This window comes from Drosophila albomicans, chromosome 2R (assembly GCF_009650485.2).
Source record: "Drosophila albomicans strain 15112-1751.03 chromosome 2R, ASM965048v2, whole genome shotgun sequence".
Classification (NCBI taxonomy): domain Eukaryota; kingdom Metazoa; phylum Arthropoda; class Insecta; order Diptera; family Drosophilidae; genus Drosophila; species Drosophila albomicans.
The window spans coordinates 33,598,338-33,624,720 of NC_047631.2; the positions used below are offsets into that span (position 1 = coordinate 33,598,338).

The following is a 26,383-nucleotide window of genomic DNA, read 5'->3' on the forward strand; positions in this document are numbered from 1 at the left end:
ATGATAAAATCAAATCAAGAAGTGAACAAAAAATTAAACACAACAATCTGCTCTTTCAATTAGCTTTTGCAATTAGTTCGAGAGTCGCTATATAAAAGTCAGCGAATTGTTAGAATCGCGTTTAGTTAAAAACGGAAAGATGAACACTTTATCTTGGCAGTGCCAAGCTCTGCTGCTGCTCAGCTCGTTGTTGCTGGGCTTTGTTTCCGTGGACGTCGGAGCTCAGGAACCCGTTGATGTGGATAGTTCAGTGGATCGTCCCGTAGATGCTGCAGTTGATCGTACAGCACGTCAGACTACAGTTCAGAATACCAATGTAAATGCAATCGGTGGATGTCCTTTCAGTAACTGCGGTGGTCCTGGCGGCGGTGGTTCTTCTGGAGGTGGCTCTTCAGGAGGTGGTTCTTCAGGAGGTGGTTCCTCAGGAGGTGGATCTTCAGGTGGTGGCTCTTCAGGAGGTGGTTCTTCAGGTGGTGGCTCCTCAGGTGGTGGATCCTCTGGAGGAAGCGGCTCTTCCGGTGGCGGAGGCGGCTTCGGTGGAGGTGGCGGCGGCTTCGGAGGAGGCGTCGGTGGTGGCGGTATACTTGGACTGGGCCTTGGACTGGGTCTTGGTTAGACAGTTGCCACGTCAAAACTTAAAGCAAAAACAAAGATACTATGCTGTAAAAAGCGAAACATTAGCAAAGGAAACACGGGTTAAGGTTTTGGGATTAGAGGTTTTAGGATAAGGGATACGGAATTCGACATATTGCGAATGTGCTTAAATACATAAATATATTAAACTATTATTAATTTCGATATTACTTGATATTGGGTTTTAGAAGTAGTAAAAGTTATCATAAATAAAATGAATAAACAAAATTTATTAACCGAAGAACGCTTTTATGTTATTATTCTACTTTAATACATACTTTTATATTTAAGAAGCTATATTTAGCCATTTGTGCTATTTTTATACCCGCTACCCATAGGGTAGAAGGGTATTCTAACTTTGTGCCTGCAGGAAATGTATGTAACAGGTAGAACGAGGCATCTCCGACCCTATAAAGTATATACATTCTTGATCAGCATCAATAGCCGTGACGATCTAGCCATGTCCGTCTGTCCGTATCTATGTCTGTCCGTCTGTCCGTATGAATTAGTGGATCTTAGAGACTATAAGAGGTAGAGCTATAATTTTTTTTTGACAGCAATTGTTATGTTTGCACGTAGATCAAGTTTGTTTCAAATTTTTGCTACGCCCCATTCCGCCCTGCAAATCCTGGAGGAGTATTTGGAGGCGGCGGAGGAGGATTCGATCCCGGTCCGGGCTTTGGTGGTGGAGGCTTTGGCGGCCGGCGATTTCTTGGCAGACGTCGCTTCGCCAACCCTGGTTTCTTTCCGCAACCTCTGGGATTTTTCAGCTAAATGCCATCAATTTAATGTAAATGATAAAATCAAATCTAGAAGCAAACAAAAACAAAAAAAAACACAACAAACTGCTCTTTCAATTAGCTTTTTGTAATTAGTTCGAGAGTCGCTATATAAAAGTCAGCGAACTGTTAGAATCGCGTTTAGTTAGAAACGGAAAGATGAACACTTTATCTTGGCAGTGCCAAGCTCTGCTGCTGCTCAGCTCGTTGTTGCTGGGCTTTGTTTCCGTGGACGTCGGAGCTCAGGAACCCGTTGATGTGGATAGTTCAGTGGATCGTCCCCGTAGATGCTGCAGTTGATCGTACAGCACGTCAGATTTCAGTTCAGAATACCAATGTAAATGCAATCGGTGGATGTCCTTTCAGTAACTGCGGTGGTCCTGGCGGCGGTGGTTCTTTCGGAGGTGGCTCTCAGGAGGTGGCTCCTCAGGAGGTGGTTCTTCAGGAGGTGGTTCCTCAGGTGGTTCCTCAGGAGGTGGATCTTCAGGTGGTGTCTTCTCAGGTGGAGGCTCTTCAGGAGGAGGCTCCTCAGGTGGTCTCCTCAGGTAGTGGATCCTCCGGAGGAAGCGGCTCTTCAGCAGCTCTTCTGGTGGATCCTCTGGAGGAAGCGGCTCTTCCGGTGGCCGTGGATCACGCTGGCGGCTTCGGACGTGGAGGTGGCGGCGGCTTCGGAGGAGGCGTCGGAGGTGGCGGTATACTTGGACTGGGCCTTGGACTGGGTCTTGGACTGGGTCTTGGTTAGACAGTTGCCACGTCAAAACTTAAAGCAAAAACAAAGATACTATGCTGTAAAAAGCGAAACATTAGCAAAGGAAACACGGGTTAAGGTTTTGGGATTAGAGGTTTTAGGATAAGGGATACGGAATTCGACATATTGCGAATGTGCTTAAATACATAAATATATTAAACTATTATTAATTTCGATATTACTTGATATTGGGTTTTAGAAGTAGTAAAAGTTATCATAAATAAAATGAATAAACAAAATTTATTAACCGAAGAACGCTTTTATGTTATTATTCTACTTTAATACATACTTTTATATTTAAGAAGCTATATTTAGCCATTTGTGCTATTTTTATACCCGCTACCCATAGGGTAGAAGGGTATTCTAACTTTGTGCCTGCAGGAAATGTATGTAACAGGTAGAACGAGGCATCTCCGACCCTATAAAGTATATACATTCTTGATCAGCATCAATAGCCGTGACGATCTAGCCATGTCCGTCTGTCCGTATCTATGTCTGTCCGTCTGTCCGTATGAATTAGTGGATCTTAGAGACTATAAGAGGTAGAGCTATAATTTTTTTTTGACAGCAATTGTTATGTTTGCACGTAGATCAAGTTTGTTTCAAATTTTTGCTACGCCCCATTCCGCCCCTGCAAATCCTGGAGGAGTATTTGGAGGCGGCGGAGGAGGATTCGATCCCGGTCCGGGCTTTGGTGGTGGAGGCTTTGGCGGCCGGCGATTTCTTGGCAGACGTCGCTTCGCCAACCCTGGTTTCTTTCCGCAACCTCTGGGATTTTTCAGCTAAATGCCATCAATTTAATGTAAATGATAAAATCAAATCTAGAAGCAAACAAAAACAAAAAAAAACACAACAAACTGCTCTTTCAATTAGCTTTTGTAATTAGTTCGGGAGTCGCCATATAAATGCCAGCGAACTGCATCGAGTTTAGTTAGAAACGGAAAGATGAACACTTTAGCTTGGCAGTGCCAAGCTCTCCTGCTGCTCAGCTCGCAGTTGCTGGGCTTTGTTTCGGTGGACGTCGGAGCTCAGGAACCCGTTGATGTGGATAGTTCAGTGGATCGTCCAGCGGATCGTCCCGCAGAAACTGCAGTTGATCGCTCAGCACGTCAGATTTCAGTTCAGAATACCAATGTAAATGCTATTGGTGGATGTCCTTTCCGTAACTGCGGAGGTCCTGGCGGCGGTGGTTCTTCCGGAGGTGGCTCTTCAGGAGGTGGTTCCTCAGGTGGAGGTTCCTCTAGTGGAGGTTCTTCAGGAGGTGGTTCCTCAGGTGGTGGCTCCTCAGGCGGTGGTTCCTCAGGTGGTGTCTTCTCAGGTGGAGGCTCTTCAGGAGGAGGCTCCTCAGGTGGTGGCTCCTCAGGTAGTGGATCCTCCGGAGGAAGCGGCTCTTCAGGTGGAGGCAGCTCTTCTGGAGGAAGTTCCTCTGGAGGAGGATCTTCTGGCGGTCGTGGAGGTGGCCGTAGAGGATGTCGTGGTGGCCGTGGATCACGCTGTCGGGGAGGCGGACGTGGAGGTGGCGGCGGTCGTGGAGGTAGCGGACGTGGTGGAGGTGGCCGTGGTGGAGGTGGTCGTGGAGGAGGAGGTGGACGACCTGGACGTCCTGGCAGTGGCGGAGGCGGCTTCGGTGGAGGTGGCGGCGGCTTCGGAGGAGGCGTCGGTGGTGGCGGTGGATTTGGACTGGGCCTTGGACTGGGTCTTGGTTAGACAGTTGCCACGTCAAAACTTAAAGCAAAAACAAAGATACTATGCTGTAAAAAGTGAAACATTAGCAAAGGAATGACGGGTTAAGGTTTTGGGACTAAAGGTTTTAGGATTAGGGATACGGAATTCGACATATTGCGAATGTGCTTTAATACATAAAGATATTAAACTATTATTAATTTCAATATTACTTGATATTGGGTTTTAGAAGTAGTGAAAGTTATCATAAATAAAATGAATAAAGAAAAGTTTTTAACTTTTATATTGAAGAAGCTATATTTAGCCATTTGTGCTATTTTTATTACTATGCCATCTTCAATTCTTAAGGACAACTAAAAGGCAACCAATAATAAAGTGTGTCTTCGCAGTCTTCAGTTGTTATTGTGAATCTTGTGTAGGACGCTACCGGAAACAAGTGTTTCGTTTGATTTAAATTCAAAACAATGGTAGCGCGTGCGCTTTTGTTCTCTTTTTTTTGAGTCTAATGCGAATATAGAGGCTATTCAGACTAACTATTTTTGGCACAGATGTTGTGTAAAATTGGCAGAGCGCTTTGCCCAAAAGTCAGCAGTTGTGTAAATATTAAATGACTCTCTATTGAAGGGCAATTGCTCGAACTCTAACGACGCGTTCTGTGACGCAGGTTCTATGTAAGCTTCTAAACAAAAATATCATCGATGTTATTGTGACAGCTGCAGAGGAACTTTCCACTCACTAGCAGAGATCTAACTGAGATATATTAGCCTATATAAAGAGTAGGTTCATCTGCAACTAATCATAGCTTGTCTTTCGACTCAGCTTAAACATGAGAGTTCTAACTTTGATTCTGGGCTGTGCCATCCTGACCATCTGCCTGGTGAAGAGGGCCGACGGTGTGGCATGCACCTCGACGGATCCCGACACTCCGACTGGTTGCACAGATTGCTCCCTGACGGCAAATGCCTCGGCTGCTGACTGCACAACCACGACGACCACAACCACGACAACAACAACTGAATCCAGCGCCTCAGGCTCCGATCCAACATCCACATCCACTACCGAATCTTCTAGCGCCACCACCAGCACAACTGCTAGCTCTAGCTCCAGCAGCTCCGGTTCCAGCTCTAGCTCTAGCTCGGATGCCGCAACTATTGCTAGGTTGAGGAGGAGGATAGCTCGTCTGAGGCGCCAACAGCGTCTGAGGGCCGCCAGACAAAGGGAACTCCGTCGCAAGCGTGCGGCTGCTGCAAGGAGGAGGGCAGCCAGGAGAGCTGCTGCTTCCAGGAGAAACAGCAACACGAGGAGGAATCGCAGAGGTTAGGGAAATTGTAAAGCAATAAACATAAAATATAGCAGCAGTTTGTCATCTAGAGTTGTTTATACTGGAAGGTAGAAGGGTATTAAAAATCTTTGTTAACCGGAAGTTCCAGAAGGAGGCAACTCTCTTTATATTTTTGATTAGAAGAAAAGGGACATCTCTATACGGACAGTTCTCACGTCTAGATCTCCTATACTATAAAAGATAGAGGATCAATTTCAAAAGATCAAGATCACTTTATTTTAAATTGTGCCCGTCCCCGCAAAACGAATGATAAGCATAATTTCAAAGCTGTATTGTGCTACCCACAAAATATCTGATGTCTTTAAACTTTTAAGTTATCCCTAAAATTATCTTATATAACAACAATAACAAGTGTTATCATATATGATGTTATATCTTTTATAGTCCTGAGGAGTTTATATGGACAGACATAAAGAAAGACGGCAATGGACATATTATCTCACGATTTGACCCTTTTTATACCCGTTTCCCATAGGGTAGAAGGGTATTATAACTTTGTGCCGACAGGAAATGGATGTAACAGGTAGACGGAGGCATCTCCGAAGTATATATTCTTAATCAGCGTCAACAGCGGAGACGATCTAGCCATGTTCGTCTGTCCGTCTGTCTGTCTGTCCGTCCGTCCGTATGAACACCTAGATCTCAGAGACTATAAGAGATAAAGCTATAAGTTTTTGACAGCATTTGTTATGTTTGCACGCAGATTAAGTTTGTTTCGAATTTTTGCCACGCCCACTTCCGGAGCTTCGAATTTTGGTGTATACAATAATAACTATAGTATTTATTAGTCCTGAAAATTTGATTGCGATCAGATAAAATACTTTTGTATGGGCAAAAACGCCTACTTACTAGGGGTCTTAGTTGCTTTGGCCGACAATCTGGTACATTGTGCCGTCTATGGTATATTTGAATGTGGTACTATATCGATATACCGAATATACCATTTGGTATAATTTTTGTATTTTTGTAGTTTTTTCGGTATATTTTGAAAAATAATACCGCAATATTTGGCTTTTATTCAAAATGGGTAGCGGGTATCTCACAGTCGAGCACACTCGACTAACTTGATAATTATTAAGAATACTTACTAATGTGTTCGGAAAGTCATAACAGAGTTTTATTAAATTATAATAGAAGATCTGCAAGTAATTGGGGGAAGATTAACAAATCCCAGAATTTTATATAAAGGAAGTCTGAGCTATACTTATTTAGAATTTTAAAAAAATTATACAATTTCCAAGAAAATTCTTAGAATCAAGATCTAATTATAAGCAAAAAACCTAAACCTATTAAATAATAAGAATATATATTCTTATTTTATTACTTCTGATCAATAAATGATGGAGCTTATGACTGCCAACAGGCCTTCAGAAATTAAAGGGTTATTAATGCAATTGAGACATTAAGAGGATATTCCTTTAGAATTCGTTAAAAGAGGATTAGGGTCGCGGAATTCAACATATTGCGAATGTGCCTTAATACATACAGATGTTAAACTATTATTAATTTCGATATTACTTGATATTTTGTTTTAGAAGAAGTGCAAGTTATCATAAATAAAATGAATAAACAAAATTTATTAACTGAAGAACGATTTCGTGTTATTATTCTACCTTAATACATACTTTTATATTGAAGAAGCTATTTTTAGCCCTTTGTGCTATTTTTATTACTATGCCATCCTCAAATCTTGAAGACAACTAAAAGACAAACAATAATAAAGTGTGTCTTCGCAGTCTTCAGTTGTTATTGTGAATCTTGTGTAGGACGCTACCGGAAGCATGTGTTTCTTTTGATTTAAATTCAAAACAATGGTAGCGCGTGCGCTTTTGTTCTCTTTTTTTTGAGTCTAATGCGAAAATAGAGGCTATTCAGACTAACTATTTTTGGCACAGATGTTGTGTAAAATTGGCAGAGCGCTTTGCCCAAAAGTCAGCAGTTGTGTAAATATTAAATGACTCTCTATTGAAGGGCAATTGCTCGAACTCTAACGACGCGTTCTGTGACGCAGGTTCTATGTAAGCTTCCAAGCAAAAATATCATCGATGTTATTGTGACAGCTGCAGAGGAACTTTCCACTCACTAGCAGAGATCTAACTGAGATATATTAGCCTATATAAAGAGTAGGTTCATCTGCAACTAATCATAGCTTGTCTTCCGACTCAGCTTAAACATGAGAGTTCTAACTTTGATTCTGGGCTGTGCCATCCTGACCATCGGCCTGGTGAAGAGGGCTGACGGTGTGGCATGCACCTCGACGGATCCCGACACTCCGACTGGTTGCACAGATTGCTCCCTGACGGCAAATGCCTCGGCTGCTGACTGCACAACCACGACGACCACAACCACGACAACAACAACTGAATCCAGCGCATCAGGCTCCGATCCCACATCCACATCCACTACTACCGAATCTTCTAGCGCCACCACCAGCACAACTGCTAGCTCTAGCTCCACCAGCTCCGGTTCTAGCTCTAGCTCTAGCTCGGATGCCGCAACTATTGCTAGGTTGAGGAGGAGGATAGCTCGTCTGAGGCGCCAGCAGCGTCTGAGGGCCGCCAGACAAAGGGAACAACGTCGCAAGCGTGCGGCTGCTGCAAGGAGGAGGGCAGCCAGGAGAGCAGCTGCTTCCAGGAGAAACAGCAACACGAGGAGGAATCGCAGAGGTTAGGGAAATTGTAAATCAATAAACGTAGAATATAGCTGCAGTTTGTCATCTAGACTTGTTTATAGTGGAGGGTGGAAGGGTATTAAAAATCGCTTTTAACCGGAGGTTCCAGAAGGAGGCAACTCTCTTTATATTCTTGACTAGAAGAAAAGGGACATCAGTCTATCTCTATACGGACAGATCTCACGTCTAGATCTCATATACTATAAAAGATAGAGGATCAATTTGAAAAGAGCAAGATCAGTTTATTTTAAATTTTGTCCGTCCCCGCAAAACGAATGATAAGCATAATTTCAAAGCTGTATTGTGCTACCCACAAAATAACTGATGTCTTTAAACTTGTAAGTTATCCCTAAAATTATCTTATATTGGAAGAAATCGATACAGCTGCCGATGTTTACTTACGGTTATTATTTTGGTATTTTTTAATATATTGTTAAAATACACATTATGGTATATTTTAGTCTTTTTAGAAACAAACTTCATTATATTTGGTATATTTTTGTATATTGACTTACCTAAGTATTTTTTGCATATTGGCTTAACTTTGCAATCCAACAGCCAATTCATCACTGACTTATGCCATTCTACAATTATATACAAATATATACCAAATATTTATATTTAGTATTCTAGATCAGCACACAAAAGAGTACCACGAAGTTTGGTTCTACATTTTTCATCACATTGCAACCAAATTTTGTAAATCATTAGAATTTCAGAGATTATTGTGGGTATCAGAACAATGCATTCAAATTACGCTTGTCATTCCTTTTGCGTGGGCTTGGAAAAATTTAAAACGCAATAATAACAAGTGTTATCATATATGATGTCATATCTTTAATAGTCCTGAGATGTTTATATGGACAGACATAAAGACAGACCGAAATGGACATATTATCTCACGATTTTACCCTTTTTATATCCCATAGGGTAGAAGGGTATTATAACTTTGTGCCGACAGGAAATGGATGTAACAGGTAGACGGAGGCATCTCCGACCCTACAAAGTATATATTCTTCATCAGCGTCAACAGCGGAGACCATCTAGCCATGTTCGTCTGTCCGTCTGTCTGTCTGTCCGTCCGTCCGTATGAACGCCTAGATCTCAGAGACTATAAGAGACAAAGACATACGTTTTTTTGACAGCATTTGTTATGTTTGCACGCAGATTGAGTTTGTTTCAAATTTTTGCCACGCCCACTTCCGCCCCCGAAAATCAAAAAAATCGAATTACAAGCGTAATTTTAAAGTTGGAGCTTCGAATTTTGGTGTATACAATAATAACTATAGTATTTATGATTCCTGAAAATTTGGTTGCGATCAGATAAAACACTTTTGTATGTGCAAAAACGCCTACTTACTAGGGGTCTTAGTTGCTTTGGCCGACAATCTGGTATATTATGCCGTCCATGGTATATTTTGAATGTGGTACTTTATCGATATAACAATAATACAATTTGGTATATTTTTTTTTAGTATTTTTGCATTTTTGGTATATTTAAAAAAAATACTGCAATATTTTGCTTTTTTCCAAAATGGGTAGAGGGTATCTCACAGTCGAGCACACTCGACCGTAGCTTTCTAACTTGTTAATTATTAAGAATATGTGTACATACTAATGTGTTCGGAAAGTCATAACACAGTTTTATTAAATGTATAATAGAAGATCTGCAAGTAATTGGGGGAAGATTAACAAATCCCAGAATTTGATATAAAGAAAGTCTGAGCTATACTTATTTGGAATTTTAAAAAATTATACAACTTCCAAGAAAATTCTTAGAATCAAGATCTAATTATAAGCAAAAAAGCCAAACCTATTAAAATAATAAGAATATATTTTCTTATCTTCTCATTTTATTATTTCTGATCAATAAATGATGGAGCTTAGGACTGGCCAACAGGCCTTCAGAAATGAAAGGGTTATTAATGCAATTGAGACATAAAGAGGATATTCCTTTAGAATTCGTTAAAAGAAGATGAAAATAATGTAATGGGAAAATATATATAAAACTTACTACAATATGCATTTTATATCTGATCACATGCTGAATAAATCGTATCGTCTTTATCTACTTTGCTAATTGTGTAAAAACGAGACTTGTAGTAAAAAGTAAAACAAGGATTAGGGTCGCGGAATTCAACATATTGCGAATGTGCTTTAATACATACAGATGTTAAACTATTATTAATTTCGATATTACTTGATATTTTGTTTTAGAAGAAGTGCAAGTTATCATAAATAAAATGAATAAACAAAATTTATTAACTGAAGAACGCTTTCGTGTTATTACTCTACTTTAATACATACTTTTATATTGAAGAAGCTATATTTAGCCATTTGTGCTATTTTTATTACTATGCCATCTTCAAATCTTGAAGACAACTTAAAGGCAAACAATAATAAAGTGTGTCTTCGCAGTCTTCAGTTGTTATTGTGAATCTTGTGTAGGTCGCTACCGGAAGCATGTGTTTCTTTTGATTTAGTTTCAAAACAATGGTAGCGCGTGCGCTTTTGTTCTCTTTTTTTTGAGTCTAATGCGAAAATAGAGGCTATTCAGACTAACTATTTTTGGCACAGATGTTGTGTAAAATTGGCAGAGCGCTTTGCCCAAAAGTCAGCAGTTGTGTAAATATTAAATGACTCTCTATTGAAGGGCAATTGCTCGAACTCTAACGACGCAGGTTCTGTGACGCAGGTTATATGTAAGCTTCTAAACAAAAATATCATCGATGTTATTGTGACAGCTGCAGAGGAACTTTCCACTCACTAGCAGAGATCTAACTGAGATATATTAGCCTATATAAAGAGTAGGTTCATCTGCAACTAATCATAGCTTGTCTTTCGACTCAGCTTAAACATGAGAGTTCTAACTTTGATTCTGGGCTGTGCCATCCTGACCATCTGCCTGGTGAAGAGGGCCGACGGTGTGGCATGCACCTCGACGGATCCCGACACTCCGACTGGTTGCACAGATTGCTCCCTGACGGCAAATGCCTCGGCTGCTGACTGCACAACCACGACGACCACAACCACGACAACAACAACTGAATCCAGCGCATCAGGCTCCGATCCCACATCCACATCCACTACCGAATCTTCTAGCGCCACCACCAGCACAACTGCTAGCTCTAGCTCCACCAGCTCCGGTTCTAGCTCTAGCTCTAGCTCGGATGCCGCAACTATTGCTAGGTTGAGGAGGAGGATAGCTCGTCTGAGGCGCCAGCAGCGTCTGAGGGCCGCCAGACAAAGGGAACAACGTCGCAAGCGTGCGGCTGCTGCAAGGAGGAGGGCAGCCAGGAGAGCAGCTGCTTCCAGGAGAAACAGCAACACGAGGAGGAATCGCAGAGGTTAGGGAAATTGTAAAGCAATAAACATAGAATATAGCAGCAGTTTGTTATCTAAAGTTCTTTATAGTAGAGGGTGGAAGAGTATTAAAAATCTCTGTTAACCGGCTGTTCCAGAAGGAAACGTCTCTCTCTTTATAGTCTTGATTAATAGAAAAGGGACATAAGTCTGTCTGTTCGTGGGAATGTTTAGATCTTATATACTATAAAAGGTAGGGGATCATTTGAAGTGATCAAGATCAAGTTTATTTAAAAGTTTGCCCGCCCAAGCAAAACAAATGACAAGCATATTGTGCTACCCACAAAATTACGGAAGTCTAGTGTTAAGAAACACCATTTGGTTTCAATGCAATAACAAACTTTAAGATATTCCTAAAATTATGTTATACTTGAAAGAGCCTATACGGCTGTCGATGTTTACTTACGGTTTTATTTGGTATTATTTAGTATATTGTTAAAATACACATTATGGTATATTTTAGTCGTTTTAGAAACAAACTTTGTGATATTCGTATATGCGCTGATCTAAAATACCAAATATAACTATTTGGTATATTTTTGTTTAACACTGACTTATGTCATTATACAAAAACATTGAAAAATATACCAAATATTTATATTTATTATTCTAGATCAGCACACAAAAGAGTGCCACGAAGTTTGGTTCTCATTGCAACCAAATGTTGATGAATCATAAAGATTTCAGGTATTATTAGATATCCACAATAATACCTGAACATAACTTTAAAATTATCATTATTATCATTCGTTTTGCGTTGGTGTGCAAAAATCTAAAACACAACAATAACAAGTGATATAATATTATACTATATGTATATCTTATAGTCTTTGAGCTGTTCATATGGATAGACATACAGACAGACTGCAATGGCCCTATTATCTCATCATTTGACCCTTTTTAATTATTAAGAATACATACTTAATGTGTTCGGATGTACTTCTTTCTGACTGCAACATATATTTTGAGATGTCAGAAAGTCATACACTTATAAGAAGAATATATTTTCTTATCTTCTCATTTTATTATTTCTGATCAATAAATTATGGAGCTTAAGACTGCCGGCAGACCTTCAGCTATGAATGGGTTATTAATGCATTTCAGATTCGTTAAAAGAAGATTACTAGATAAAAATAAAGTAATGGGTAAGTATATATAAAACTTATTTCAATATGTATTTCATATCTGATCACATGCTGAATAAATCGTATCGATTTTGTCTACTTTGCTAATTGTGACAACATCAGATTTTAGGACGAAATTTTGCAGGGAACGTTTTTAATGTTCCCTAGTCGGTGCGATTGATAAAATTCTTTTTTAAGTATTTTTTATAGAATGAGTCCTTAATTCAGAAATATTTTTAGGACCACAGTGTTCTCACTTATAATGTTATTAAAATTTGTATGATGTTATTTTGTTATTTTGTCTACTTAAGCATAACTTATAGACATATTTTAAATTATTTAAATTGGATTACTAAAACTTAGGCGGGGTTGCACTTTTATATAAATACCTCAATTTGTATACACTAGCTGCTCCTATATCTGTTCGTTATGCCATCGCCAAATCCTTCAGACAACTAACTTTTCAAGAAAAATAACAAGCTATTAAAATGCCAAAGTTTTGAGAAACAGCTTTTGTGAAGAACATATGTATGCTTTTTTTTTAACTGACGTACAAAGCGATATTTGCGTCTATACTTATTGTGAGCCTAATAAACCGGAACAAAAGCTTTACGTACTAACTTATTTTGGAAAACCCAATTTTGCACCAAACAAAAATATGTAAAATATGCTGTAAGAAAATGTCAGCAACCCGTTGTGCATTAACGAATAAGTCTTTCACGGCCAACAGTTGAGTAAATATTAAATGATTCTATTACATATTGCGACAGCTGTCTAGACTTACAATTTAGTATGTGAGCTGTGTATATAAAGATCAAGTCAGATTACAGATAATCATACTTGGTCATCGATTCAGTGTGAACATGAAGGCCCTAACATTAATTCTGAGCTGTGTTATCCTGGCTGTTTGTCTGGTGCAGCAGGCACAAGGTACCAGCTCGTCAACAACTACGACGACAACGACAACAACAACAACGACGACAGAATCTTCTTCGGATACCACAACTACTACTGAATCTTCTAGTGACACCACCAGCACCACTTCAAGCTCCAGTTCCAGCTCTAGCTCAAGTTCTAGCGCTGCTGCCAAGGCTCTTCGTCGGTTGAGGAGGCAGCTGAGACGTCTGAGGCGTTTGCAACGTCTGAGGGCCGCCCGTGAGAGAAGGAGAATCCGCAGGCTGAGGGCTCTCGTGAGGAGAAGGCGCACAAACAGAGGCTAGAGGGTACTACCAGGAAAAGGATTGTGTTGAGAGCTAAAAAAAATTACTTGTTCTTGTACCAATAAACAATGATAGCAGCATTAATTTGTGAAGTTAATTTTTATAGCCACTACTAGTTGAGCAGAAAGGTATTCTATTCTACTATTTTCTTGGAGATGTATGCAGATCATGTCGTTCTTGAAAAAAAAAACTGATTGCAGTTGAAAGTCATGATATTTCGAATATTTTTAATTACATGGTATATTTTGCATGTGGCAGTATTATGGTACATTTCAACGAGAATACTGTACTGTTTGGATTATTATAATCTAGAAGGGTATTATAACTTTGAACCTCTATAAAATAAAGTAATGACACGAGTAAAGTACGACTATGAGATACCCGCTAACCATTTTGAATAAAACCAAAATACTGCAGTGATATTCTCAAAAGATACCAAAATAATATGCAACAAATATACTTAAAAACTATGATAAATTTTATATTTGATATATTATCTGATCGTAACTAAATTTTCTGGAATCACAATTACTATAGCTATTATTGTATATACCAAAATTCGCGACTCTAGTCTTAATATTACGATAGTTATTTGTTGATTTGCGGGGGCGGAAGTTGGCGTGGCAAAAATTTTAAACAACCTTGATCTGCATGCAAACATAACAAATGCTATCGAAAAAAATTAGATCTCTATTTCTTATAGTCTCTGAGATCCAGTGTTTCATACGAACAGACGGACAGACAGACATACGGACATGGCTAGATCGTCTCGGCTCTTGACGATGATCAAGAATATAGATGATGCTTCCTTCTACCTGTAACATACATTTCCCGCCGGCATAAAGTTATATGTAATAACCTTCTACCCTATGGGTGGAACAGTTTCTGCTGTCGGGTTTCAGTTGTTTTGACAATATGATAGATTTAGCAGTTTATGGTATATTTTGATCAAAGTGGTGTACATATATTAATTATAACCTTCTATATTTTTAAGTATTTTCTCAGTATATTAATTTTTTATATTTTTATACCAATTCCGTAATAATTAGATCTTATGGGAAATGGGTAGCTGGTATTTTACAGTCGAGCACATTCGACTATAGCTTATTTATTTATTTTTAATTGACGTCCAAAGATATTTTGCGTCTACGCGTTGTAGCAAATTATTGTGATCCTAATAAACCGGAACAAAAACATTACGTACTAACTAATTTTGGAAAATCCAATTTTATTGAAAACAAAAATAAGTATGTAAAATAAGTTGTGAGAAAGACTGCTTCCCATTGTGCATTAACGAAAAATTCTTTCACGGCCAACAGTTGAGTAAATACTAAATGATTCTATTACATATTGAGACAGCTGCCGGGAGTTACAATTTAGTATGTGAGCTGGGTATATAAAGATCAAGTCAGATTACAGTTAATTATACTTGGTCATCGATTCAGTGTGAACATGAAGGCCCTAACATTAATTCTGAGTTGTGTAATCCTGGCTGTTTGTCTGGTGCAGCAGACAGGAGGTACCAGCTCGTCAACAACTACGACGACGACAACAACAACAACAACGACGACAGAATCTTCTTCGGATACCACAACTACTACTGAATCTTCTAGTGACACCACCAGCACCACTTCAAGCTCCAGTTCCAGCTCCAGTTCTAGTTCTAGCGCTGCTGCCAAGGCTCTTCGGCGGTTGAGACGGCAGCTGAGACGTCTGAGGCGTTTGCAACGTCTGAGGGCTGCCCGTGAGAGAAGGAGAATCCGCAGGCTTAGGGCGCTCGTGAGGAGAAGGCGAGCAAACAGAGGCTAGACGGTACTACCAGGAAAAGGATTGTGTTGAGAGCTAAACAAAATCACTTCTTCTTGTACCAATAAACAATGATTTCAGCATTAATTTGTTAACTTCAAATTTTTATACCAACTGGGGGTGTTAATTTTATACAAACACAAGTAAGAAAGCTACAGTCGAGTGTACTCGACTGTGAGATACCCGCTACCCATTTTGTATAAAAGAGATATATTTTGCGGTATTTTTCAAAATATACCGAATATACTGCAAAAATACTAAAAATATACTAAATGGTGTATTTGGTATATCTATATAGTACCGTATTTAAAATATACCATAGACGGCACAATATACCAGATTGTCGGCCAAGGCAACTAAGAACCCCAGTAAGTAGGAGTTTTTGCCCATACAAAAGTGTTTCTTTAATAACTTCGACAATTTTTATCTGATCGCAACCAAATTTTCAGGCATCATAACTAATATAGTTATTATTGTATATACCAAAATTCGCAAATCTAGCTTTAATCTAGATTGATTTTTTTGATTTGCGTGGGCAGAAGTGGGCGTGGCAAAAATTTAAAACAAACTTGATCTGCGTGCAACATAACAAATAGTGTCGAAAAAAAAAAATTATAGCTCTATCTCTTATAGTCTCTGAGATCCAGTGTTTCATACGGACAGACGGACAGACAGATATCGTCTCGGCTGTTGACGCTGATCAAGAATATATATACTTTATAGGGTCGGAGATGCCTCCTTCTACCTGTTACATACATTTCCTGCCGGCACAAAGTTATAATACCCTTCTACCCTATGGGTAGCGGGTATAAAAATATATAAAAGAGCAAGCGGAATTTTAAAGTTAAATTCGCAATTTATGGTACTTACAATCATAACTACAGTCCTCATGATTCAGATAAAAATTATATTATTATTGCAAAAATAAACGGCTGCTTCAGTCGGGTGTACTTTATAGATATACCAATTATTGCCTTCCGTGTATTTTGGTATTTTTCCAGTAAACCCATTTGTTCCTTGGCTTCGATGATAATCTAGTATATTTTGTACTACTTTGTATTACTTTGAATGTAGTAGTATATAGATATACCAATTAAAGCATTGAAAATATATATAAGTATTTTTGATAAATTTATTCGTTATTTTTAAGAATAATACTGCAATATGATGGCATCTGATGGCATCTCATTAGCGACTGTGCTCGACTATAGTCTTTTTACTTAACAACAAGTGAACGACTTTTAAAGCGGTGTTTAGACCGGAACACAAATCTTACGTACTAACTTGATTTGGAAAACCCCATCTATTTGCTGATGAAAATATGTAAAATAAGTTACGAGAAACTGACTTCTCATTGTTCATTCCCAAAAAGATCTTTCACGGCCGACAGTTGAGTAAATATTAAATGATTCTATTACATATTGAGACAGCTGTCGAGACTTACAATTTAGTATGTGAGCTGGGTATATAAAGATCAAGTCAGATTACAGCTAATCATACTTGGTCATCGATTCAGAGTGAACATGAAGACCTTAACATTAATTCTGAGCTGTGTTATCCTGGCTGTTTGTCTGGTGCAGCAGACAGGAGGTACCAGCTCGTCAACAACTACGACGACGACAACAACAACAACAACGACGACAGAATCTTCTTCGGATACCACAACTACTACTGAATCTTCTAGTGACACCACCAGCACCACTTCAAGCTCCAGTTCAAGCTCTAGCTCTAGTTCTAGCGCTGCTGCCAAGGCTCTTCGTCGGTTGAGGAGGCAGCTGAGACGTCTGAGGCGTTTGCAACGTCTGAGGGCTGCCCGTGAGAGAAGGAGAATCCGCAAACTGAGGGCTCTCTTGAGGAGAAGGCGCGCAAACAGAGGCTAGACGGTACTACCATGAGAAGGATTGTGTTAAGAGTTAAACAAAATCACTTGTTCTTGTGCCAATAAACAATGATTTCAGCATTAATTTGTTAACTTGAAATGTTTATACTCGCAAGGGAGAGAGGAATATATTTTTATTTTTTCCTCTACAAGTTTTGTTAGTGTTGCTGATCGGATGATTCAGGAAATAATTTTATACTAGAAAAACTAGCTTAAATGCATGACAATTTCGTATCTTTGGCAAAACATAGAATATTTTTCATGTGGCAGTATTTATAGTATATTTCAGTATTTTTGCGGTATACTAATTTTAACAATAGACTTCCACTGATTTTTATTTCATACTCGTGACCCATAGGGTAGATAGGTATTAAAGCTCTGCACCTCAAGAAAATGTATGTAACCGGCAGAAGGAGTCATCTCTGACCCCATAAAATATATATATTTTCTTGATCAGTGTCTAGAGCTGAATCGAACGAAAATATAAAATAGCATTCAAAATTTAAAAGTTTGAATCGTGATTAGTAGTTACAGTCATAACTACAGTCTATATGATTCAGCTAATAATTATGGTAAAAAATGTCTGCCGAAGTTAGTTCTTTGCTTCTGTTAACCCTCTCGTATATTTAACATATACACGCTACCCAAAGGGTAGAAGGGTATTATAACTTTGTGCCGGCAGGAAATGTATGTAACAGGTAAAAGGAGGCATCTCCGACCCTATAAAGTATATATATTCTTGATCAGCGTCAACAGCCGAGACGATCTAGCCATGTCCGTCTGTCAGTCTGTCAGTCTGCCCGTCCGTCCGTATGAAACACTGAATCTCAGAGACTATAAGAGATAGAGCTATAATTTTTTTTCGACAGCAATTGTTATGTTTGCACGTAGATCAAGTTCGTTTCAAATTTTTGCCACGCCCACTTCCGCCCCCGCAAATCAAAAAAATTGAATAACAAGCGTAATTTTAAAGATAGAGTTGGTATATTTTCTATATATGTATAATAATTACTATAGTTGTTATGATTCCAGAAAATTTAATTGCGATCAGATAAAAACGCCTACTTTCTAGTAGTATATTCTAGGGTATATTTTGAATGCGGTACTATATCGATATACCAAATATACCATTTGGCATATTTTTAGTATTTATGTAGTATATTCTGTATATTTTGAGAAAAATACCGCAAAATATATTTATTTTATTAAAAATGGGTAGCGGGTATCTCACAGTCGAGTACACTCGACTGTAGCTTTCTTACTTGTTTGTACTCTATGGAATACTTTGAATATAGTTATATATAGATATACCAAATATAGTCTTTGGTATATTTTAGTATATTGTTAAAAAAATATATATATTTTTAGAATATTACTTCAATATTATGTATGTTATAGTGGTTTATAGCAGGCTTTCTTACTTGTTTTTAGTTGGCATTCATAGCGATGTTTACGTCTTTGCCCAAAAACAAATTTTATATACTAACGTGATTTGGAACACACAATCTTCTTGCAGTCGAAAATAAGTCAAATAGATTGTGAGAAAATTATAGCTTCTCGTAGTAAATTGCCCAAAAGAAATTTCACGGCCAACAGTTGAGTAAATATTAATATTCTATTACATATTGAGACAGCTGTCTAGACTTACAATTTAGTATGTGAGCTGGGTATATAAAGATCAAGTCAGATTACAGTTAATTATACTTGGTCATCGATTCAGTGTGAACATGAAGGCCCTAACATTAATTCTGAGTTGTGTTATCCTGGCTGTTTGTCTGGTGCAGCAGGCACAAGGTACCAGCTCGTCAACAACTACGACGACAACGACAACAACAACAACGACGACAGAATCTTCTTCGGATACCACAACTACTACTGAATCTTCTAGTGACACCACCAGCACCACTTCAAGCTCCAGTTCCAGCTCTAGCTCAAGTTCTAGCGCTGCTGCCAAGGCTCTTCGTCGGTTGAGGAGGCAGCTGAGACGTCTGAGGCGTTTGCAACGTCTGAGGGCCGCCCGTGAGAGAAGGAGAATCCGCAAACTGAGGGCTCTCTTGAGGAGAAGGCGCGCAAACAGAGGCTAGACGGTACTACCAGGACAAGGACTGTGTTGAGAGCTTAACAAAATCACTTGTTCTTGTACCAATAAATATTGAATGCAACATCAATTTAATTTGTTTACTTTAAGTGTTTATAACTGATACCACTAGAGTATAAGGTTATTATTAGCCTCTACCCATCCGTCCGTCTTTCTGTCTATCCTGCAATAATCTGTCTGTCTGTCTGTCCGTCTGTTCGTATGAAACACTAGATAATAAAGCAAATAAATTGGTGATTGCAATAAACATTGCTTTTGACCCTGCAAATCTTGAAGAATCCAATCGAATCGATACAACTACAGTATTTATGATTCCTGAAAATTTCGTTAATATAAATAATAATCTTATTTGAGTATAACGTTTGCTGCTGTGTGGACTTAATTCCTTTGGAATACAATTTGCTATACTTTGTACTGTATGCTACATTTAGAATGTAGTAATATAAAAATTCATCAATTTACCAAATATATCCTTAGACATATTTTAATTTTTTATCAGAAAATCATTTTGATAGCTTATAACTTTTTTAGAACAAGATCTCGTTTCAATGTAATAAACGTTTTCTTTCTATGTAAACATATATAAAATTCTAATTAGGAGTTAAATTGCAATAATTTCCAAACTTTAATTTCGCTTGCGTTGCACTTTGTTATAAATACCTTTATTTTTATATACTTAATATCTTTAACGCTCTCAAACAACTAAAATTTAAAGAAAAATTTCATGCTATTAAAATGGCAAAATTATATGATTTCTCAGCCCTCTTCTAACTTTTTAAAAAAGACACATGCTTTCATTGAAATGATGCTCAAAGCGCTTTGTTGCAAATTATAATGAGCCTTAATTACCATAACAAAAGACTTATTGCAAACGAAACTTTGCAAAAATATATTATGTGAAAATGGCAACAACCCGTTTTGCAGTTGAGCAAATATTAAATGACTCTAATTAGGGGTTCTTAGAGATTATTAAGACAGCTGCAGCGATTTTCAATTTCGTATGCAGCCTGCCTATATAAAGCTAAGGACAGATTGCAATCAAATCATACCTGGTCATCGATTCAGTGTGAACATGAAGGCCCTAACATTAGTTCTGAGTTGTGTTATCCTGGCTGTTTGTCTGGTGCAGCACGCGGGAGGTACTAGTAGCACGTCAACAAGTACGACGACAACGACAACAACAACAACCACGGAATCTTCCTCCGACACCACAACTACTGAATCGTCTAGTGACACCACCAGCACCACTTCAAGCTCCAGTTCCAGTTCTAGCTCTAGTTCTAGCGCTACTGCCAAGGCTCTTCGTCGGTTGAGAAGGCAGCTGAGACGTCTGAGGCGTTTGCAACGTCTGAGAGCCGCCAGAGAGAGAAGGAGAATCCGTAGGCTTAGGGCTCTCGTGAGGAGAAGACGACAAGACAGAGGGTAGATGGTACAATCTGGAAAAGGATTGTGTTGAAAGCTAAGCAAAATCACTTCTTCTTATACCAATAAACATTGAATGCAGCATTAATTTGATAACTTGCAATGTTTATACCCACTACTAGTAGAGTAGAAAGGTATTTTTACTTTTTATACCTGCTACCCATAGGGTAAAAGGATATTATACCTTTGTGCCGGCAAGAAATGTATGTAACAGGTAGAACGAGGCATCTCCGACCCTACAAAGTATATATATTCTTGATCAGCGTCAACAGCCGAGACGATCTAGCCATGTCGGTCTGTCCTTCTGTGTGTCTGTCCGTCTGTCCGTATGAACACCTAGATCTCAGAGACTATAAGAGTTAGAGCTAAAATTTTCGACAGCATTTGTTATGTTTGCACGCAGATCAAGTTTGTTTCCAATTTTTGCCACGCCCACTTCCGCCCCCGCAAATCAAAAAAAAATCGAATAACAAGAGTAATTTTAAAGCTAGAGTTGCGAGTTTTGGTATATACTATAATTACTATAGTAGTTATTCCTGAAAATTTGGTTGCGATCAGATAAAATTGTGGAAGTTATTAAAGAAATACTTTTGTATGGGCAAAAACGCCTACTTACTAGGGGTCTTAGTTGCTTTGGCCGACAATCTGGTACATTGCGCCGTGTGGTATATGGTAAATTTTGAATGGTGTAATACATTGATATACCAAACATACCATTTGGTATATTTTTAGTATTTTTTAAAGTATTTTCGGTATATTTTGAAAATAATACCGCAATATTTTGACTTTATTAAAAATGGGTAGCGGGTATCTCACAGTCGAGCACACTCGACAGTACCTTTCTTACTTGTTAGAATATTACTTCAATATTGTGAATGTTATAGTGGTTTCTAGCGGGATATTAAATGATTTTATTACATATTGACACAGCTGTCGAAACTTACAATTTAGTATGTGGGCTGGGTATATAAAGATAAAGTCAGATTACAGCTAATCATACTTGGTCATCGATTCAGTGTGAACATGAAGGCCCTAACATTAATTCTGAGCTGTGTTATACTGGCTGTTTGCCTGGTGCAGCAGGCACAAGGTACCAGCTCGTCAACAACTACGACGACGACAACAACAACAACAACGACGACAGAATCTTCTTCGGATACCACAACTACTACTGAATCGTCTAGTGACACCACCAGCACCACTTCAAGCTCCAGTTCCAGCTCTAGCTCTAGTTCTAGCGCTGCTGCCAAGGCTCTTCGGCGGTTGAGAAGGCAGCTGAGACGTCTGAGGCGTTTGCAACGTTTGAGGGCTGCTAGAGAGAGAAGGAGAATCCGCAAGCTGAGGGCTCTCTTGAGGAGAAGGCGCGCAAACAGAGGCTAGACGGTACTACCAGGAGAAGGACTGTGTTGAGAGCTAAACAAAATCACTTGTTCTTTTACCAATAAACATTGAATGCAGCATTAATTTGATAACTTGAAATGTTTATACCCACTACTAGTAGAGTAGAAAGGTATTTTTACTTTTTTTTACAAGGTTTGTTGGTGTTGAATGCATATCAAGTCACTCAAGAAATACTTTTATATGAGAAAAACTGCTTGCAGCTTAAGTTAATCTCGTATATGTTGAATTACATGGTATATTTTGTTATGGTATATTTTAGTATTTTTACGGTGCATTCATTTTAATGATAATACTGCACTGTTTTGCTTTTTAGCCTTCCCTCATAGAGTAGAAGGGTATTATATCTTTGTACCTCTAGAAAATGTGCCTAACCTAAAGAAGAAGCCATATTTGGCCCCATAAAGTAAACACATATATTCTTGATCACCATCAACAGCCGAAACGACATGGCGATATCGCTTTGTCGTTTATATGTCTGTCTGGTGCGTAGAATCAGAACTGCAATCTTTACGATTTACGACAAATTTTAGAAGTTTAATTAATATAGCATAAACGGTTGCTGTAGTCTGCTCTTTGGCTTTGTTGACGATGTGATATATAATATTTTGTAGTTTATGGTATGCTTTGAAAGTCGTAGTATACTGATATACTAATTATATGCTAGCCTTTGATATATTTTAGTACCTTTTCGGTATATTAATTCAGTATATTTTGGAATAATACCCCAACATTTGGTACTGTGTAGTGGTATCTCACAGTCGAGTGTGCTCGACTGTAACTGTATTACTTTCTGTTAGTTGCCTTTGAAAGCGGTGTGTACGTCTACATCGTATCACAAATTTTACGTACTAACTTGATTTGGAAAATCCAATCTATTTGCTGACGAAAATATGTAAAATAAGTTATGAGAAACTGACTTCTCATTGTTCATTACCAAAAAGATCTTTCACGGTCGACAGTTGAGTAAATATTAAATGATTCTATTACATATTGAGACAGCTGTTGAGACTTACAATTTAGTATGTGAGCTGGGTATATAAAGATCAGATCAATTTATAGCTAATCATACTTAGTCATCGATTCAGTGTGAACATGAAGGCCCTAACATTAATTCTGAGCTGTGTTATCCTGGCTGTTTGTCTGGTGCAGCAGACAGGAGGTACCAGCTCGTCAACAACTACGACGACGACAACTACAACAACAACGACGACAGAATCTTCTTCGGATACCACAACTACTACTGAATCTTCTAGTGACACCACCAGCACCACTTCAAGCTCCAGTTCCAGCTCTAGCTCTAGTTCTAGCGCAGCTGCTAAGGCTCTTCGACGGTTGAGAAGGCAGCTGAGACGTCTGAGGCGTTTGCAACGTCTGAGGGCCGCGCGTGAGAGAAGGAGAATCCGCAAGCTGAGGGCTCTCTTGAGGAGAAGGCGCGCAAACAGAGGCTAGACGGTACTACTAGGAGAAGGATTGTGTTGAGAGCTAAACAAAATCACTTGTTCTTGTACCAATAAACAATGAATGCAACATCAATTTAATTTGTTTACTTTAAATGTTTATAACCGATACCACTAGAGTATAAGGTTATTATTAACCTCTACCCATCGCTCCGTCTGTCTGTCTTTTAGTATATCTGTCTGTCTGTCCGTCCGTCTCTTCGTATGAAACACTAATATCACTAATGAAACAATAATTTTTTCGACAGCACTTGTTATTGTTGCAGCACTTGTTATTGTTGCTTGTTAATACCACTTCTAACCCCGCAAATTATAAGGAATCGAAACTATACATACAATTAAAACCACAGTATTTATGATACTGAAAATTTGGTTGCAATCAGATAAATGTTGTAAATGCTATTTAAAACAAAAACAATGTTGTATTGCAAAATGCAGCTCGGCATTCGGATTTTATTTGCTTGGGCTGACAATCTGGTATATATTTTTCTCTATGGTATATTTGAATGTGATAATGCATCGAGGGTACAAGAACAAGTTAAAAACTCTGTAATTTAGTTATTTCTGTCAAATACGAAACAATGAAATAATTTTAATCTTTAGAAGACATTGACTAGTATAGTTTGTACCTTATGCTATTTTATATGTAGTATTATATTTATATATATAATATAGCCTTATACATTTCTTATTATTTTATCAGAAAATCAAATTGATAGCTTTCTGTATCTTGTTTCAAGATTTATTTAAGATCCAAACAATTTCATACTAATTTTTGTAATTGATGTTGTCTTTCTATGTAAACATATATTACATTTCAATTAGGAATCAACCATAAAAAAAAACCATAATTACCAAACTATAATTTCGCTTGCGTTGCACTTTGGTATTAATACCATTATTTTTGTATACTTGATATTCTTTAACTGCTTCGAGTTTTGCTGTTATGCCAACACTAAATCCTTCAAACAACTAAAATTTCAAGAAAAATAACATGCTATTAAAATGGCAAAATTATTATATAATTATCTCTGCCTTCTTCTACCTTTGTGAAAAAGACACATGCTTTTATTTAAATGACGCTCAAAGCGCTTTGTTGCAAATTTTAATGAGCCTTAAGTGCCATAACAAAAGCTTTCATACTAACTTATTTTGGAAAAACCACGAAACTTTGCAAAAATATTATGTGAAAATGGCAACAACCCGTTTTGCATTGCCAAAAAGTTCTTTCACGGCCAACAGTTGGGCAAATATTAAATGACTCTATTGAGGAGTTCTTAGAGATTATTATGACAGGTGCACCGATTTTCAATTCCGTATGCGGCCTGCCTATATAAAGCTCAGGACTGATTGCAAAAATCATACCAGGTCATCGATTCAGTGTGAACATGAAGGCCCTAACATTAATTCTGAGTTGTGTTATCCTGGCTGTTTGTCTGGTGCAGCACGCAGGAGGCGCCAGCACGGCAGTATCTACGACGACAACGACAACAACAACAACAACAACCACGGAATCTTCCTCTTCATCTGACACCACAACTACTGAATCGTCTAGTGACACTACCAGCACCACTTCAAGCTCCAGCTCTAGCTCTAGCTCCAGCTCTTCTAGCTCTTCCTCAGCACTTAAGCGGTTGAGAAGGAGGCTGAGACGTCTCAGGCGTTTGCAACGTCTGAGGTTGGCCAGACAGAGGAGGAGATACAACAGGCTTTTGGCTGCCGAAAGGAGAAGGCTAGCTAGGAGAACAACTGGTACCAGGAGCGGTACTTCCAGGAGGAGCGGTACCTCTAGGAGGAGCGGTACCTCCAGGAGAAGCGGTACTACCAGGAGAAGGATTGTATTGTGAACTTAAGGATGTCGAACATTTAAATATGAAGCAATAAACATTGAATGCAGCATAAAATTATCATCTTGAAATGATTAAGCCAGCTACCCGTAGAAGGGTATTATACTTCAGTCCAATCAATTAATGTAGGAACACCGCGATTTAGTGGACTGTTAAAGATAGAGATACATTTTTTTGACAACTCTTGTTATTATTGCATGCAAATAGAGTTTGTTTTTAGATTTAGTTTCTCTTTCTTCCGTCCACGCAAATAAGACTTCTGTTGCGGTTTTTAACGCAATAATAAGAACAATCTTGATACCTGAAAGTTTGGTTGCTTTTAGATAACCACCTAAGAGTTAAGTTATTCATGATATACTAAAAACTGGCTGCAGCTTAATACTTTTGGTTGAAAATCTAGTATATTTTTTAATCCATGGTATATTTTGTTTGAATATCCTGTATATTTTGTATTCCATGGTATATTTTGCATGGAATAGTATATTGGAAATATAGCTTATGGTATATTTTAGGATATTTTTTGGTATACTAAGTTTTGTTTTTATTAAGTAAAACACTGTTTCGCTTAATACTTGTGGTTGAAAATCTAGTCTATTTTTAAATCCATGGTATATTCTGTTGCATAGAGTAGTATATTGGAAATATAGCTTATGGTATATTTCAGGATTTTTTCTTTATATACTAAGTTTTGTATATTAGGTTAAACACTGTTTCGCTTCTTTGAAATGGGGTAGCGGGTATATTACAGGCGAGCCCCTACGACTTTGTCATTAATATTTGTTATTTTAATATTTAGTATGTTATTATTCTTTTGTGATAAATATTTACATACATATATATAAAGTGTGCTTTTATTAACTAATTCTTTTCAAAGACAACCTCGTGTGACACTTTGTTATATGTACCATTA

General features: G+C 38.2%; 6 protein-coding genes across 8 annotated transcripts; all 6 read left to right on the forward strand.

Annotated features, from left to right (window-relative positions):
- The first annotated feature begins 132 nt into the window (after positions 1 to 132).
- On the forward strand, positions 133 to 4,133 carry LOC127565990 (uncharacterized). Its single transcript, XM_052007179.1, has 2 exons — positions 133 to 716; positions 3,968 to 4,133. Exon 1 carries the CDS (start codon positions 140 to 142, stop codon positions 614 to 616), a length of 477 nt encoding a protein of 158 aa, XP_051863139.1. The 5' UTR covers positions 133 to 139; the 3' UTR covers positions 617 to 716; positions 3,968 to 4,133.
- On the forward strand, positions 3,210 to 3,943 carry LOC127565952 (cytadherence high molecular weight protein 1-like). The gene is made up of 2 exons (XM_052006924.1): positions 3,210 to 3,466; positions 3,497 to 3,943. The coding sequence occupies exons 1-2, from the start codon at positions 3,299 to 3,301 to the stop codon at positions 3,941 to 3,943; spliced, it is 615 nt and encodes a 204-aa protein (XP_051862884.1). The 5' UTR covers positions 3,210 to 3,298.
- A 490-nt stretch (positions 4,134 to 4,623) lies between the features above and the next one.
- LOC117574471 (protein new-glue 3-like) lies at positions 4,624 to 11,245 on the forward strand. Of its 3 annotated transcripts, none has more exons than XM_052007177.1 (2): positions 4,624 to 5,159; positions 11,204 to 11,245. In XM_052007177.1, exons 1-2 carry the CDS (start codon positions 4,670 to 4,672, stop codon positions 11,206 to 11,208), a joined length of 495 nt encoding a protein of 164 aa, XP_051863137.1. In that variant the 5' UTR covers positions 4,624 to 4,669; the 3' UTR covers positions 11,209 to 11,245. The 3 variants fall into 3 exon arrangements, with proteins under 3 accessions (XP_051863137.1, XP_051863136.1, XP_051863138.1); XM_052007176.1 differs by having other exon boundaries at positions 4,624 to 5,001; positions 11,046 to 11,245; XM_052007178.1 differs by lacking the exon at positions 11,204 to 11,245 and adding an exon at positions 7,694 to 7,862 and having other exon boundaries at positions 4,624 to 5,001.
- A 1,953-nt stretch (positions 11,246 to 13,198) lies between these two features.
- LOC117574473 (protein new-glue 3-like) lies at positions 13,199 to 22,148 on the forward strand. The gene is made up of 2 exons (XM_034258311.2): positions 13,199 to 13,273; positions 21,859 to 22,148. The coding sequence occupies exons 1-2, from the start codon at positions 13,207 to 13,209 to the stop codon at positions 22,146 to 22,148; spliced, it is 357 nt and encodes a 118-aa protein (XP_034114202.1). The 5' UTR covers positions 13,199 to 13,206.
- LOC127565991 (protein new-glue 3-like) lies at positions 16,883 to 19,403 on the forward strand. The gene is made up of 2 exons (XM_052007182.1): positions 16,883 to 16,959; positions 19,043 to 19,403. The coding sequence occupies exons 1-2, from the start codon at positions 16,893 to 16,895 to the stop codon at positions 19,330 to 19,332; spliced, it is 357 nt and encodes a 118-aa protein (XP_051863142.1). The 5' UTR covers positions 16,883 to 16,892; the 3' UTR covers positions 19,333 to 19,403.
- A 1,104-nt stretch (positions 22,149 to 23,252) lies between the features above and the next one.
- LOC117575228 (protein new-glue 3-like) lies at positions 23,253 to 25,521 on the forward strand. Its single transcript, XM_052007181.1, has 2 exons — positions 23,253 to 23,328; positions 25,082 to 25,521. The coding sequence occupies exons 1-2, from the start codon at positions 23,262 to 23,264 to the stop codon at positions 25,471 to 25,473; spliced, it is 459 nt and encodes a 152-aa protein (XP_051863141.1). The 5' UTR covers positions 23,253 to 23,261; the 3' UTR covers positions 25,474 to 25,521.
- The last annotated feature ends 862 nt before the right edge of the window (positions 25,522 to 26,383 follow it).

Excerpts from the sequence above, each read along its gene's own strand:
- LOC127565990 (XM_052007179.1), top strand. The coding sequence starts at position 140 with ATGAACACTTTATCTTGGCAGTGCCAAGCTCTGCTGCTGCTCAGCTCG.
- LOC127565952 (XM_052006924.1), top strand. The coding sequence starts at position 3,299 with ATGCTATTGGTGGATGTCCTTTCCGTAACTGCGGAGGTCCTGGCGGCG. Across the intron at positions 3,467-3,496 it reads AGGCGGTGGTTCCTCAGGTG|GAGGCTCCTCAGGTGGTGGC; the intron begins GTGTCTTCTCAG and ends GCTCTTCAGGAG.
- LOC117574473 (XM_034258311.2), top strand. The coding sequence starts at position 13,207 with ATGAAGGCCCTAACATTAATTCTGAGCTGTGTTATCCTGGCTGTTTGT. Across the intron at positions 13,274-21,858 it reads TCTGGTGCAGCAGGCACAAG|GTACCAGCTCGTCAACAACT; the intron begins GTACCAGCTCGT and ends AGCAGGCACAAG.
- LOC117575228 (XM_052007181.1), top strand. The coding sequence starts at position 23,262 with ATGAAGGCCCTAACATTAATTCTGAGCTGTGTTATCCTGGCTGTTTGT. Across the intron at positions 23,329-25,081 it reads TCTGGTGCAGCAGACAGGAG|GCGCCAGCACGGCAGTATCT; the intron begins GTACCAGCTCGT and ends AGCACGCAGGAG.
- LOC117574471 (XM_052007177.1), top strand. The coding sequence starts at position 4,670 with ATGAGAGTTCTAACTTTGATTCTGGGCTGTGCCATCCTGACCATCTGC.
- LOC127565991 (XM_052007182.1), top strand. The coding sequence starts at position 16,893 with ATGAAGACCTTAACATTAATTCTGAGCTGTGTTATCCTGGCTGTTTGT. Across the intron at positions 16,960-19,042 it reads TCTGGTGCAGCAGACAGGAG|GTACCAGCTCGTCAACAACT; the intron begins GTACCAGCTCGT and ends AGCAGGCACAAG.